Below are 15,496 nucleotides of genomic sequence, written 5' to 3' on the forward strand. Positions count from 1 at the left end.
GAAAGTATTCAGTATGGGGTGGGAGTTGGGGTGGAAGAGGGAGCTGGGTGATGAGAAAGGAAACTCATCCAGGTACCCCGAGAAAGAAATGGGGTCCCAAGAAGGAATGTCAGGGCTCCTCACATTCCTATTTCAGTTCCCCAGAATTGACAGAGACCAAAGGAGTTCTGTTTCCTGTATCTGTCCAGCCAATCGATCAGTGTTTTACCTCTGTCCCTAAATGTCACACTCCACATTCGTGTTCCCTAACCTTGGTGTGAGAAAGGAGGGGGCCAGGTAGTTGGCGGAGGTGAATCCAAGCCCCAGGAAATCCAGTCCAGGTTTTGGAAGGGAAATCCAGTCCTGGATTTTTGTACCGCCCTAGCAGACAGCGGTGCTGGTGGAGGGGGGGGGGGAGACGGGTTGGGGGGGCCCGCGGGCCGCCTCCTCCTCAATGTGAGGGGAGCGCCCGGACACAACGCGCATCCGGACCGAGCCGATCCCGGGCGAGGCCCCCCGGACTCTTCGCCAGGATCCACGCCCCTCCCCTCCCAGACCCCAGACCCGTGGGTTCCTACCCCCTCCCGTTCCCTCCTTCCTCCCCCACCGCCTCCAATATCTCCATCCCTAGCATCCTCCCCGTGCTCCTGCGAATCCCCCGCACAGACAGCCCCACTAGTCTCCTACCCTCAAGACCCCCCTTTCCCACTGCATCCGCGGCCTCTGCCCACTGAGTCCGCATTCCCGCCCCTGCCTCCCCCGCTCCCGTGCTTCTCCCCCAGTCCTCTGTCCCCCTTTCCTGCCCCCTTTCCCTTCTTCTCCATTTGCCCCCACGACTGTCCTCCCCACCCTCCTCCGCCCATCTCAGCGCCCCCACCCAGGCCGGGGTGCACGGTCCGGCGCGCCTCCCTGGAGCAGCACCAAGGTCCCGGGGCTCCAAGGGGGTGGGGGCGCAGGGCGGGGAGCATGGGGAGGGGGCGCCCCATGTGATGGGAGGGGGGCGCAAGAGGAGGCGGCGGAGGCGGCGGCGACAGCGGAGCCGGGCTGGGGGCTCAGCGGGGTCCGGGGGCTGGGGGCAGCGAGCAGGGCGGCCCCATGGCCGGGCCCCCCTGAGGCAGTCCCGGGGAGTCCCCTCCCCTCCCCAGCTCGGGGGTCTCCGGGCCCCATGAGCCGGGGCGCGGGCGCGCTTCAGCGCCGGACAACGACCTACCTCATCTCGCTGACCCTGGTCAAGCTCGAGTCGGTACCTCCGCCGCCGCCTTCCCCGTCTGCAGCCGCGGCCGGCGCCCCCGGGGCCAGAGGCTCCGAGCCCCGAGATCCTGGCAGCCCCCGAGGCGCGGAGGAACCCGGCAAGAAGCGGCACGAGCGTCTCTTCCACCGGCAGGATGCGCTGTGGATCAGCACCAGCAGCGCGGGCGCCGGGGGCGCGGAGCCCCCGGCGCTGTCCCCGGCTCCGGCCAGTCCGGCTCGCCCGGTCTCCCCGGCTCCGGGCCGCCGACTGTCCCTCTGGGCCGCCCCTCCGGGACCCCCGCTCTCCGGGGGACTGAGCCCGGACTCCAAACCGGGGGGCGCCCCTTCTTCCTCCCGACGCCCTCTGCTCAGCAGCCCGAGCTGGGGGGGTCCGGAACCCGAAGGCCGGACGGGGGGCGGCGTCCCGGGCTCGTCCTCCCCGCATCCTGGCACCGGTAGCCGAAGGCTCAAGGTGGCGCCTCCTCCACCGGCTCCCAAGCCTTTCAAGACCGTGACCACTAGCGGAGCCAAAGCCGGCGGGGGCAAGGGCGCGGGCAGCCGCCTGTCATGGCCCGAAAGCGAGGGCAAGCCCAGGGTCAAGGGGTCAAAGAGCAGCGCCGGGACCGGAGCTTCTGCCACTGCGGCCGGCGGGGGAGGGGGCGCTGCAGTCACGACCTCTGGTGGGGTCGGGGCTGGGGCCGGAGCGAGAGGGAAGCTGTCCCCTCGGAAAGGCAAGAGTAAGACCTTGGACAATAGTGACTTGCACCCAGGACCCACTGCCGGCTCTCCTCCTCCGCTCACCGTGCCAGCAACCCCAGTGCCAGCCACTTCGGTCACCACCGCCTCCACGCAGCCCCTCGGGCCTGCGCCCCCTATCACTCTGGAGCCACCAGCTCCGGGGCTGAAAAGGGGCCGGGAGGGCGGCCGAGCGTCCACTCGTGACCGCAAGATGCTCAAGTTCATCAGCGGTATCTTCACCAAGAGCACAGGGGGGCCTCCTGGCCCCGGTCCCCTTCCCGGACCCCCAGGCTTGTCTTCCAGCAGCGGGTCCAGGGAGCTGCTGGGCGCAGAGCTACGCGCCTCCCCTAGTGAGTAGGGAGGGTCAGGGCCAGAGACACCTGGACAGTTGATTTGGGGGTGGGAGGACGCTGTGCAAGAACCAGGGAAGCTTTTCTCTCGGGTGGATGGAGGAGCTGGGCTCGCTCCTGGACCCGGGGCCGGGGCAAAGACTAGGAAGAGGTCCTGAGGCGGTGAGACGTGACAGGAGTGTTTTGGGTACTTCCTGGGGAATGCTGGCCTTGGTTGATGCTTAACTGTAGGAAATCCTCCCAGAGAAGCCTCAGACCCCAATCTCAGCCCTGGTTGGCGTCTAGAAGCCAGGCGATAGGGACTTTGCCTTGTGTGGAGGGACACTTGGAGGCGCAGGGGACGTGGAAGCCTCGGTTTCCCCTGAGTAATGGGCACAGGTGGTGTGGCAGTGACCTTGCAGCCGGGTTCCTCGCCAGAGACAGGTTTCCTGGGTTGAGAGCCGGCTGGTGGCTTTTCCATGCACTGAAGGTGGATTGGGCGTTCTTGAGTGAGCGGGGGCTGGAACGCGCAGATTTAAATGTGAGCTGAGAGGGGGCACATAGGAAGCCTGGCTTCCCGCACTACCCACCCCCGCCCCGCAGCGGCGTCGAAACGCGCTCGGGGCTGACCCCGGAGTGAGTCAGGGGGCGGAACTGCTGTAAAGACAATTCTTAGCCGTGGAGACTTGGGAGGCCATACAGGGAGGGAGCTTTATTTATTTAATTTTTTTTTTCCCCTCCCGAGGGGTGCTTTTATTTTATTTTCTAACTGGTAGAGACAGGCGCGCGGGGGTGGGGGGTGGGTAGCGACCCACGACTCGGTTCCGCTCACATTCCCCGGAGGGGAGGCGGGTCTGGAAGCGGGGGCGGCCCCGGGGGTTTGGCTCCTGAGCGGGTGGGAGCAGATGGCTCCGGATCCCCGAGTTCCCGCCGCAGCTGCGGCGCCCCGGGAACGTCCGGCCGGTGTCAGGCGCGGGGGCTGGACCCGGCAGGCGCAAGGAGAATCTTTTCTCCCTAGGCCTGTGGTTTCTCTCTGCCTGGGGATGGAGCCTTATAACCCCAAGGTTCTTTCGAAGGCCATGGAGATCTAGGCAGAGGAAAATCCAAGTTCTGTCCCCCCGCCCCCTGGGCGATGAACAGGAGTTAGAACTACCTGTGCCACTGACCTTGAAAGAGGGCAGGAAAGCACTCATCTTCGCTCCTGTGAAATGGAGATTGAGGAAGACCCACTCCATTCCAGGACTCAGATCCCTTTGGATCTGCCCTGAGAATGTCAGGGGGACCCTCTTTCTCTGTGGTGGGAGGACAGTCCTTACTAGTTAAGTCGTCCTGATCTGGTCTGGGGCAAGGACCCGTGTTTGAGGATGTGTTTTAAGGGAGATGCCAACTGAAGTATTTTCGGCTTGCTAGCTCTGTTGCCAAGCAACCACTGAGCGGTGGCAACAGCTGTGGAGAGAGTGGCTGGGATGGGAGGACTGGGGACCACTCTCCAGTGCAGGCAGGGTCTTACAGGTTAGGTGAACCCCTCAGAAGAGAGTGGCTGAGGGCTGGGAGTCCTCCTATGCCACATTCTCCCTTCTTACTGCACTTTCCCCTTTGCAGAGGCTGTGGTCAATAGCCAGGAATGGACTTTGAGCCGCTCGATTCCCGAACTGCGCCTGGTAGGTAACCCAGGCCCTTGGCTTGCAAGCCAGCTTTTCCTCCCGCCGGCACGCCCATTCTCTCCCTTCACCTCCCTCTCCTCTCTTTGAGAGCCAATCCGAGTTTAGCATCTTAGCGTCATGGCAGGATTGGGAGGGGGGGCGTTCCTCAGTACATCCTCAGGACTTGAGAGCCTTCATCCCGTCTCTTTCCATTTGTCCAGGCTTCCCATTTCTAGCACCTTAAGATTTTATTTATTTTTAATGTGAATTAACGTTCTATCTGCATGTACTCCTTTATTCCAGAAGAGGGCATCAGATCCTCACTTTAGATGGTTGTGAGCCACCATGCTGTTGCTGGGAATTGAACTCAGGACCTCTGGAAGAGCAAAATAGTACTCTTAACCGCTGAGCCATCTCAACAACCCAGCTTTTTTTTTTTTTTTTTTGACTCTTGGTGTTCTGTTGCTTAGAACAGGGTAAAACTTTCAACTAATGCCCTGGCCTATGCTCTACTACACACACAAGTTTAATGTGTTTACTAAACAACACACACAAAAATGAGCATTACTTAGTTTGTGGTCTGTTTCAGCTTTGGGATCATTTCTTACCACGCCATGCCCTGCTCCTCCCCTGGAGGGCCTTTTTGGGTAGCTTGACACTCCAGTCCCTGTGGGTTCCCTGGCATGAGCAGATCCAGCATCTTGCCCTTTCTTAATTCTTCTATCTCCGCTCACGTCTCTTCCTTTCTCACATCTCTCCTTTAGGGTGTGCTGGGTGATGTCAGGAGTGGGAAGTCATCCCTCATTCACAGATTCCTCACAGGTTCATACCAGGTGCTGGAGAAGACTGAGAGTGAGTTCTCGGGAGCCACAGTAAGCTAAGACTGGGGGGCCAGGGACCCACCAGTAAGATCAGTGCCTGGGCAGGCGTCGGGATGGGACTCAGGGGCACGAGAGCTAAAGTTCAGGGAATGTGGAAAGGTTTGGTGATCTGGCACCTCTGACCTATTAAACTTTTTAACTCTTCTGGACAGGTGAGCAGTACAAGAAAGAGATGTTGGTGGACGGGCAGACTCACCTGGTGCTGATCCGAGAGGAAGCAGGAGCACCCGATGCCAAGGTGAGGGATGGAGGCCGTACAGGCTGGCCAGGGTCAGCATTGGACATGGAAGCAGTCTCTGGCTTGCCCAGACCCCCTCTGAGTGGTACCCAGCGTGGTGGGGCCTGTATGACCCTCTGTTTGCCCTCCCATCCCCTGCAAGTTCTCAGGCTGGGCGGATGCTGTGATCCTCGTCTTCAGCCTGGAGGATGAAAGCAGCTTCCAGGCTGTGAGCCGTCTCCACGGGCAGCTGAGCTCCCTCCGGGGGGAAGGACGAGGAGGTCTGGCCCTGGCTCTCGTTGGGACCCAAGGTAAGGAGGGGATATGGAAGCCTTGCTTTTAGGGGAGGGTGAAGGGTGCCTATAAGTATTGCCCACTATGGTTGATAATTTGGCAAGGTGTGGAACTGGCGGTTTCGATTCCAGCAACCCTCTAGAGGGAGCCTGATGTCCAAATAAGGAAGTAATGAGCCAAACAAACTTCCCAAGGTCTCAGCAGAGAAAAGAGGACAGCCTGGGAGGAAAGGACAGCTGTAATGACCATCTCTGGAGATGTTGACTACCTTGTGTTCACTCTGCCATTTCTGACGACACTACCCTGGGATACACAGAAAACGTCAGGTCCTAGTGTGGGTAGAGAGCCTTTCCCTTCAGCTGGGTCAGGCTGACGCTGTTAGAAAGGAATTTCGCTACAAACAGGAAACAAGGAGATACTGGAGAAATAAGGAGAGAGCAGAAAACTTTCAGTGCTTCTGGTAGGAGCCCAGAAGCACTCAGACTGTACCATGACAGGAGGAACGTAGTCACTGCCGTCTTTGTCCAGCTGGCAGGGCGCTCTGTGTGGCTGCACATGCTGCTGCAGGTGCAAGCCTCCACCTGTCTCGCCTCCTGGCTTCTCTGACTGTAGAGTGAGCAGCCCACCTGTTACGTTATAGGCATTTAACGTAACGCCTCCTCCTTCACAGCCCGGGTCTCCTCTCACACAGCTCTCAGGTTCAGTGAGTTTTCAGGGCATTTGTCACCTGGGAGTCACAACCATCGTCAGGAACCTCCACTCAACTTTGGGAATATTGCCTGAAAACACAGACAGACAGACAGACAGACACACACACACACACACACACACACACACACACACACACACACACACTTTGGGAGTATTGCCTGAAAATACAGACACACAGAGAGGCAGACAGACAGAAACATACAGACACAGACAGACAGACACAGACACACACACAAAGACAGACACACACACACAACACACACACACACACACACACACACACACACACACACAGACTTACCTGGGCCCAGTACTCACAAAGGGGCCTATACACTTAACAGTCGACTTGAGGACAGATATTCTCCCATGCTCATGACTCCAGGAGGTCTAGCCTGGGCTCCAAACACATGGTAACGGGGATCCTGAACACTGGAGGAAGGGCACCTCGCCAGTCCTGCCCCTTTGCTGTCCCCTCAGACAGGATCAGTGCTTCGTCTCCTCGAGTGGTGGGTGATGCTCGAGCCAGGGCACTGTGCGCGGAGATGAAACGCTGTAGCTACTATGAAACGTGTGCCACTTACGGGCTCAACGTGGACCGCGTCTTCCAGGAGGGTGAGTGTGGCAGTCCCCAGCAGGCAGAACGCCAGAGGTCCTGGATATGGGAGAGGCCCGGCATCCAGTTCTGTTTCCCAGGGACAGGAAACTGGCCTCTGGGAGGGAGGAGGGGTCTGGGAGCCCATGGAAGCTTTGGTTAATTCAGATGGTTTCTGGGCTGCTGGATCTGGCTAGGCCATAGGAGGCATGGAGGCTCTGGTGACGAGGAAGTTGGGGCTTTATTATCTCCTGGGGCTTCTCAGAATGGGTCTTGGGTATCTGTCCTGCTCCTGACTCCCCCAACTCCCCTTCTCTCCAGTGGCCCAGAAGGTGGTGACTTTGCGTAAGCAGCAGCAGCTCCTGGCAGCCTGCAAGTCCCTGCCCAGCTCACCAAGCCATTCAGCCGCGTCCACTCCCGTCGCTGGGCAGGTGAGTTTGGGGTGCCTGAGACCGATGTCCGGTTCAGACGAAGTGGGGAAGTGAGTGGGAACAGAGAGCAGCATTGAGGCCGGGCGGTGATAGTCCATGCCTTTAATCCCAGCGCTCTGGAGGCAGAGGCAGGAGGATCTCCTGAGTTTGAGGACAGCCTGGTCTACAGGGTGAGTTCCAGGAAAGCCAGGGCTACACAAGAAAAAAAGAAGGAAGGAAGGAAGTAAAGAAAATAACATTGAAGTGGAAATTGGCCAGGCATGAGATTGGCCAGGCGTGAGATGCCATTTGCAATGTCTAAGCAAGTCACCCTCCCTCCTCGGGTTATCTGCACCGCCGTATGGCCACCAGTACTCAGGGAGTCAAACTTCGTAAAACTTAAAGCAGCTGGGCAGTGCTAGGGGAGACTTGTGTTGCTGGTGGCAGTGAACTAATAATAATGATGTAAGGGATGCCACATCCTGGATGTCAGCTCAGCTTGGCCGGTGTCCGGTGTCCGTGTTGAGCTCTGCTGACTCCTCTGTGTGCCTCCAGGCTAGTAACGGCGGCCACACTAGCGACTACTCTTCCTCCCTTCCATCCTCACCCAATGTTGGACACCGGGAGCTCCGAGCTGAGGCGGCCGCTGTGGCTGGGTTAAGCACCCCAGGGTCCCTACACCGAGCAGCCAAGCGAAGGACCAGCCTTTTTGCGGTATGGGACGTGCCGCGCCCCCCTTTTCTCCCATCCTGTGGCCTGCCTGTCATCCTTAGTCCCTAGACTTCTCTGTGGACTCTTCCTCTCTCTTTTCACTATTTCCCATCATTGTATCCTACTCGTCCTCTGGCTAATTCCAATAATCATTCCAGAACCGTCGTGGCAGTGATTCTGAGAAGCGGAGCTTAGACAGTCGGGCGGAGACCACGGGGAGTGGGCGAGCCATCCCCATTAAACAGGTAAGGGGCTCAGGAGCTGAAGAAAGGTCTGAAGCGGCTGTTCTTAGCTGGCTTTTCCTCCCACACATCTTCCTGATCTTCCAGAGCTTCTTGCTGAAGAGAAGTGGCAACTCCTTGAACAAAGAGTGGAAGAAAAAATACGTGACTCTCTCTAGCAATGGCTTTCTACTCTACCACCCCAGCATTAATGTGAGTAGCAGAGATGGTCCACACTGGAGAACCTTGGAAATCCTTCTAGTTTTTTCCATGTCTCCGACAAGTCCCGGCATCATTTCTGGGGAGCTTTATAGTCCTGTTCTCTTAGGCTCGTGAAGTTTGTCTGTCCTGGGGACAGGAAGGTATCCATTGCCCCAGGAACTTGCAGTCTTGTGGGAGAGTACCATGGATGGACCTATCCCCTGCCTGCCATTCAGGGAATGCTTCCTGGCAGGTCTACTCCCTCCAAGGTCTTCCCAGTCCAGTCAGCTCTCAGGGCCCCTCTGTATCCTGTTATTACTGCCTACTTCTCAGCACTCTCAAAGACCGGAGGGTCCCCCTGCCCCCGACACCCACTCTCTCGACCCCATACCTCTACAGGATTACATCCACAGTACACACGGCAAAGAGATGGACTTGTTACGAACGACTGTCAAAGTCCCAGGCAAGCGGCCCCCAAGGGCTATCTCTGCTTTTGGCCCCTCAGCCAGCATCAATGGGTTGGTCAAGGACATGAGCACCGTCCAGATGGGTGAAGGCCCTGGTAAGTGAGGCCCATGCCATGAGGGCGGGGAAGGAGACTGGGATAGAGGAAAGGGCTGGGGAGAGGAAGGAGTTGGTGCTACCCTGGCTGTGTGGGGGTGGGGGCTGATAAAGAGCGGACTGGAGACAGGCTCACTGATACCTCTCCCTCTCCTTCCTACAGAAGCCACTACTCCTATGCCAAGCCCCAGCCCCAGCCCCAGCTCCCTGCAGCTTCCACCAGACCAGACATCCAAGCACCTGCTGAAGCCAGACCGAAATCTGGCCCGGGCCCTCAGCACCGGTTAGTGGGGCTACTACCTACCCTCCATCTACTCGCTTCCAGACCCAAATGGGATCTGGGTGGGAAGTGTAAGAAAGTGGAGGCTTGGAGCAGGAACACATGTCTGTGGGAACACAGGGATGTCTGCTGGTGTCTGAGGGAACACAGGGATGTCTGCTGGTGACTGGCACCAAGCTCCTGTGCTGTGTCTGCCGTGGCCGTGAAGACAGCTAGACTCCAGAGCCAATCTGTCTGCCTGAGCTAGGAGTCTAGTGTGCCTTGAAGCCACATGGGCAAGCGACTTGACCTTTCCATGCCTTAGTTTCCACCGCATAGGAAGTTTCTCCAAGGTTTAATTTAACAAACTGGGGACCTTGACCAGCACATAGTCAGCCATCAGTGTTTGAAATGTTTGGAAATTATATCTATAAATTATATCACTTATATATTACACAGACATATACATGAACAGAAAGTAGCACTGTAATAAATGTTTCTTACAACAACTTATCGGGTCAAGATTATTATCACCATTTTAGGGATGAAAAAAAAACTGAGGCTCAGAAAATAAATCGACTTACTCATGGTCTCCAGGCCAGTAAGTTGCAGAGACCAGAGCTGAGTAGAGATCTGATTCTAAAGCCCTCCTCTGCCCACCTCCCAGGAATGATCCAGGGGTGCCTTTTGGACGGGGACAGCTGAGGAGGGATACCCTAAAATGCCAGTTAGTTCAGGGCAGGATGCAAGCCATAAGGAAGTCTGTGGAAGGGCAACTGAGGCACCATGTCCCCCTCCCTAAGACTGTACCCCATCTGGAGACCTGAGTCCCCTGAGTCGGGAGCCCCCACCTTCCCCCATGGTGAAGAAGCAGAGGAGGAAAAAATTGACCACACCATCCAAGACGGAAGGCTCTACTGTACAGGCTGAAGGTGAGGCTGTGGTGGGGGTCCCACTCCAGACCCTCACCCCCTGAATCCGACCCCTGACTAGCTCTCGCAGAGCAGGGTACGCGCCTGAACTGAGTGCTTGACAGTCATCCCCACTGCACATAACTGAGTGGGGGAATGGATGGCCACCACCCAGCTCCTGTCCCTCCCTCGTCCCCAGCCCCTGTTCTCAAAAGTCTGTAGCCCCTGTTTTTTTCTCCTGGTTCCTGCCCTTACCTGCACTTCTGATGCCATCCTCTGCACCCATATCTAGCACCGCAGACCCTGAACTCGGTGTCCCTATCGACGATGCCCCGGCCCCTGCTCTTAATAACCTATGATTGGCAGGTTCCTCCAAGAGCCCTTGACCACTGATCCCTAGATCTATACCACCACCCCCCCCCCCCCCATAGCAATCCCTACTCCAGTTCTGCTGACTTCTGAGCCCCAGGGCGCTCATCCCAGCCTCTCACCCCTTTCCTACTGTTCACACAAATTCTGACACCCCTCCCCCCACAGAGACCAGGTTTCTCTCTGGTCACAATACCTGCCCACCCCACCCCACCCCGTCCCCACCCCCGCCCCCCTCACCCCCGCCCCATTCTCTGCCTGGTGCTCAGACCCGGGTTCCAGATCTGCCGACTCTCATGGCTCTTTGGCTTCCGCTCCACTCTGCTCCGGGGCCACTGACTTTAGTTCTGCTTTCTCTCCCCATCTGTCTGTCCTGCTTTGTCTCTGGCACTCTCTGTCACTGTGTCTCTACCTCTCCATCTGCCTCTTTCTCTTTCCTTGGTCTCTCTCTCTCTCTCTCTCTCTCTCTCTCTCTCTCTCTCTCTCTCTCTCTCTCTCTGTTGTACTTTCCATTCTGTCTCTATCTCCTTCGCTTCGGGAAACCAGCCAAGCGCAAAATGTGGAAACTAAAATCCTTTGGTAGTTTAAGAAATATTTATAAAGCAGGTAACACACGTGGGAGCCGGGAGGGGTGCTAAGCTGGGGTGCAGAGGGGTGGGGGTGCCCCGCTTCTCCCTGCATGTGCTCGGGCTTCCTGCTGTTTCCCACCTTCTGCTTCCCCCTACCCCACCCCACTATCCCACTCCTAGGGGCTCCAAGGACACCAGGGAGGAAGGGTCTGGGGAAGGCCTCCTCCGGCTTGAACTCTGTCCCTCATGACCTCTCCCATCCACCCACCCAGAGGAGAACTTCGAGTTCCTGATCGTGTCCAGCACTGGTCAGACGTGGCACTTCGAGGCAGCCAGCTTCGAGGAGCGGGATGCCTGGGTCCAGGCCATCGAGAGTCAGATCCTGGCCAGTCTGCAGTGCTGTGAGAGCAGCAAGGTCAAGGTAAAAAGGTCTGGAGGCTGCTGGGGGAGGCTAGCAGGAGTGGCTGAGGCCCCCCCCCCCCCCCCCCCCCGAGGTGCGGCTCTGAAACCTCACTTCTCTCTGCAGCTGCGCACGGACAGCCAAAGCGAAGCCGTGGCCATCCAGGCAATCCGAAACGCAAAGGGAAACTCCACCTGCGTGGACTGTGGGGCTCCCAGTGAGTGCAGGGGGCGGGGCGGGCGCTGCTGCTGCGGGATCTGGGGAGCAGGATCCCAAACTCTAGGGAGTTAGCGGGATGGAGTCTGGTGAAAAGAGTGGAGTGCCTTGTTGACATGCTGCCAACCTCAGCTTAACCCCTTACCGTTTCATCCTGTCCCCAGACCCCACGTGGGCCAGCTTGAATCTGGGGGCGCTCATCTGCATCGAGTGTTCTGGCATCCACCGGAACCTGGGCACACACCTGTCCCGCGTGCGGTCGCTAGACTTGGACGACTGGCCGCGGGAGCTGACCCTGGTGCTGACGGCTATTGGCAACGACACGGCCAACCGCGTGTGGGAGAGCGACACTCGGGGCCGTGCCAAGCCCACGCGGGACTCTTCGCGGTAAGGATGGAGGATCAGTGGGGGGGGGGTGTACGGTTCCTGGGAGGTCCTGGTTAGAGGTCCCCTACAACTCTTTCTCTTGGTCCCCCTGGTCCCTGGTCCTGCAGGGAAGAGCGTGAGTCGTGGATTCGCGCCAAGTACGAGCAGCTGCTGTTCCTGGCGCCTCTGGGTTCCACGGAGGAGCCATTGGGCCACCAGCTGTGGGCCGCTGTGCAGGCCCAGGACGTGGCCACCGTTCTGCTGCTTCTGGCCCACGCGCGACACGGGCCACTCGACACCAGCGTGGAGGACCCGCAGCTCCGCTCGCCGCTGCACTTGGCGGCCGAGCTCGGCCACGTTGTCATCACGCAGCTGCTGTTGTGGGTACGTGAGCGGAGAGGTAGGGGAAGGGAGCCCAGAGGTGGGCTTGGAGGCATAGAGTGGTAGGTGTGCGGGTGGAGGTCCCCTGGATGGCGCTTGGTCACGCAACGGCCTGTCCCTCCTGCAGTACGGCGCGGACGTAGCGGCCCGTGACGCGCAGGGCCACACGGCCCTGTTCTACGCTCGCCAGGCAGGCAGCCAGTTGTGTGCAGACATCCTCCTCCAGCACGGCTGCCCGGGAGAGGGCGGCAGCACAGCCACCACACCGAGCGCGGCCACCACCCCCAGCATTACCGCCACGCCCAGCCCGAGGCGCCGGAGCAGCGCTGCCAGCTTGGGCCCGCGTGGACACCACGATCGCGCTGGTATAGTTGCCCAGCAGCGGGAGAGACACCACCTCCCCCCCTCCTACCCCCCCCCCCCCCCCGCGCGCGCGGGCCGGGCACGACCACACCGGGTGGACCGCTGGACAGATGGCACCCACTCACCTCTCCAGTCCGCACCCCGTCCCACGGGAGCACTTCCTACCCCCACGAGGGCACAGCCCCCGCACGCCTCCCAGGAGACACAGACTCACCTCCCTCTCCCCAGCGAGGCACGGAGACCCTAGCTCAACACGCCCCTGCTCCACACTGTGTCCATACTTGGATTGCCCTGGGTCTGTCTACCCGCTGCCCTTGCAGCTGTACCGGCCCCAGGGCACTCGGACTTGCTGGCTCGTGCCCGCTAGGGGCGGGTAAAAGATTCAGTCCTGCCTGCGTTCTACAATCTGGTGGCCGGAGCCCAAACCCAGGCTGGCTCCTGGGGCAACGCCACGCCAGAGGGAGGGGGTTAGTAGTTGGAGGACTAGCCCTGGGACTTGGGACCAATATGGGGACCCCACCCCTTCCATGCTGACCTCACTGCCCAGTGAGGGGGAAGGGCAGCGAGGGGCAGGACCCCTGCTGCCCGTGGAGATGGAGGGGTCCCCAACCCTTTCCGTGAAAGGGTCCTTGAGAAGTGGAACTCAGCTATCCCCTTCTACCTGTCTGTGAATGGAAGCTGAAGAGCCAGGGGGAGCCGAGAGCCTGGGTCCTTCCCCTTACGATCCTGGGATGGGGGAGGATGGGAACAGGAGGGGCTAGAGAGGGGTCTTGTAATTTATTGCTTTGTTCCCCAACATGGGGATGGGGTGGGTAGGGGCGAGGGGAGGGCATTTCAGGGTAGGGGAAGCCAAGGGTGGGCAGGGGTGGGGTGGGGTGGGGGTGCTCTCGGGTTGTGTCTGTGGCCGTGACTACGTACCTGTGACTGTGCAGCGCCCGTGGTGACCTGGGGGAGGGGGCCCCTCCAATGGGACCCCTCCCCCATAACCCTTTCTGTCCAGCCCCTCTCTCACTGGAGCAGCTCCAGATCCGTTTCTCTATCCTTTGCTCCCTCCCAGCCAGGGCTGAGAGGGTGTGCAGTGGCTGGGAGGGTGTCAAGGTCCTAGCCCCATCCCCAGAAGGGGGAGGTGGAATGGACTGACCTAGCCCAACCCTGCCTCCCTTAGTCAACCCAGGTTTTGGGCCGTCTGTGTCAGTGGTTTCCGGTTTTTATTTTGGGTTTTTTTGTTTGTTTGTTTTTTGTTTTTGTTTTGTTTTGTTTTTTCCTGGCTAAAATATTTTGCAAAAGACCAGGTAATCGGGGAGTGGGGTGAGGAGGGGGCAGGGGTTGCCCCCCTCACCTCCAAAGCAGGTGATGTGAATCTTAACAGCAATTAAAGAGGAAGTGATTTTGTCTAGGGGGTGAGCTGCTGGTCTGTTATTGAAGAGGCAGGTGAGGGTATGGTCTTGGTGGATGTCGGGGAACTGGAGCTGGGAAAGGGCCAGGCAGAGGTCCTTTCTGGGCTGGGGTTAGGACAGTACCCCACAGGCACAGAGGCAGTCTCAGCTTTGGGACAGTCCTAGTCAGAGCAGCAGCGGGGATCTGTGAACGAGTCAGGTGCATGATTGATGCCAAACCTGGCGAAGAGTTGGAGCATGGTGTTTGGAGAAACAGACAGGCCCGGGGAGTTAAGGGCTGAAAAGGTGGGGTTGTTGGGGTTCAAGAATGAGATTTAGTCTCGAAACTTGGCCCACTGTTCCCTAGCTGGGGGACATTGGACAAGTGACCCCAGAGACATACGTTGAGAGGGCACCTGTGATCCTAGGTTAGGTGCTGGGTTAGTCTGCTTACCTTGGCTAGTCACTAGGCGTCAGAGCTAATGAGGGGTGCTAGGGACGGCAGGGGTGCAAGCTTTCCCTACCATTTGCAGCTCCCTGGTGTCCACGAGATCCATGCCAGCATTTGCCCGCTCCTATTTTGGGGTCACCCCAGGTCATGGTGGCCTGAGCCACAGTATCACCGCTTACTGCACAGTCAGCCCTGCTGTTTTTGTGTAGAAGCAACAGGCCTGGTAAAGGCTAGGCTAGTAGCTACTGCAGGTTGGGCCCCCACGTGCTGTTGTCTGTCTTACAGAATCAGTTGGTGCTGTTAGCATCTTTGGGTAGATTGATTCTAACCCCTGGTGTCCTCTAAAGTTCTCATCTGTACATGTGTCAGGGAACTGATAGGGTCTGGTCAAAGCTCTGGAGGCTGTTCTGCAGAGCTCCAGCCTGGGTAATCACCTCACACATCAGCATGGCCCAGGGGGGAATGGACTTGAGGGCAGGGACAGACAGATGGACTTGTGTGGTCTGGGCAAAGGCAGGAAGACTGGCAGATGCCATTGCCTATCAGCTGAGAGCCTTGGTCTGCTTTTATCACCCCCACTTCCCTTCCTCATAGCAAAACTCACACCCTTCCTCAGAAGCTCAGGGTGTTAGATATGGGGAGGAACAAGGACCCTCAACAGAATGAAGTCCCTTGTCAAGGGATCCGCAGGCCAGTGAAAAATGGTCAGGGTGTCGGTGAACTCTACTGCCAAGTAATTGATTTCTTTTAATGGGTTATGTTAGTCTCGTGGGATGAGAGATGGCGTGACGAAGCGCTCCAGGCTGTGGCAGAACAGGAAGGACACCCCTGGGTGGGCACGGGCAAGAGTGCTGCTCCCCTGTACCCATGCAGCCCCACAACCAGCCATGAGCTTCTATACTTGGTTCTTCTTGTCCCCGAACTTCCCCACCCTCTTCTGGATGCCATCTGCCACACACCTGCTGTTCTAGTCCTTTTGTTTGCCTTAGCACAGCTGAGACGCGCTGACCTTCTTGGGAACTCTGCCAAAAGGCAGAAGGGAAGGAAAAGGGAATTTACTGAAAGTTCAGATTGATTCAGTGCAGTGAGGGTTCTGTGGTTTCTGACCAAGCTGAGG

The 15,496-nt window shown here is 58.3% G+C and overlaps 1 protein-coding gene across 1 annotated transcript; it reads left to right on the forward strand.

Annotated features, from left to right (window-relative positions):
* The first annotated feature begins 406 nt into the window (after positions 1-406).
* Agap2 (ArfGAP with GTPase domain, ankyrin repeat and PH domain 2) lies at positions 407-12,575 on the forward strand. Its single transcript, XM_052753530.1, is given in 20 exon segments — positions 407-2,297; positions 3,879-3,937; positions 4,684-4,771; positions 4,953-5,038; positions 5,181-5,328; positions 6,500-6,634; positions 6,936-7,045; positions 7,580-7,738; positions 7,894-7,980; positions 8,065-8,169; positions 8,557-8,719; positions 8,882-9,001; positions 9,781-9,909; positions 10,804-10,863; positions 11,099-11,247; positions 11,353-11,443; positions 11,607-11,829; positions 11,937-12,192; positions 12,317-12,529; positions 12,531-12,575. Coding segments are annotated over 20 exon segments (3,564 nt in total). The 5' UTR covers positions 407-1,144; the 3' UTR covers positions 12,561-12,575.
* Positions 12,576-15,496: the final 2,921 nt, after the last annotated feature.

This window comes from Peromyscus californicus, unplaced genomic scaffold (genome assembly GCF_007827085.1).
Source record: "Peromyscus californicus insignis strain IS unplaced genomic scaffold, ASM782708v3 Scaffold_24__1_contigs__length_46423439, whole genome shotgun sequence".
In the NCBI taxonomy this organism is placed as follows: Eukaryota; Metazoa; Chordata; class Mammalia; order Rodentia; family Cricetidae; genus Peromyscus; species Peromyscus californicus.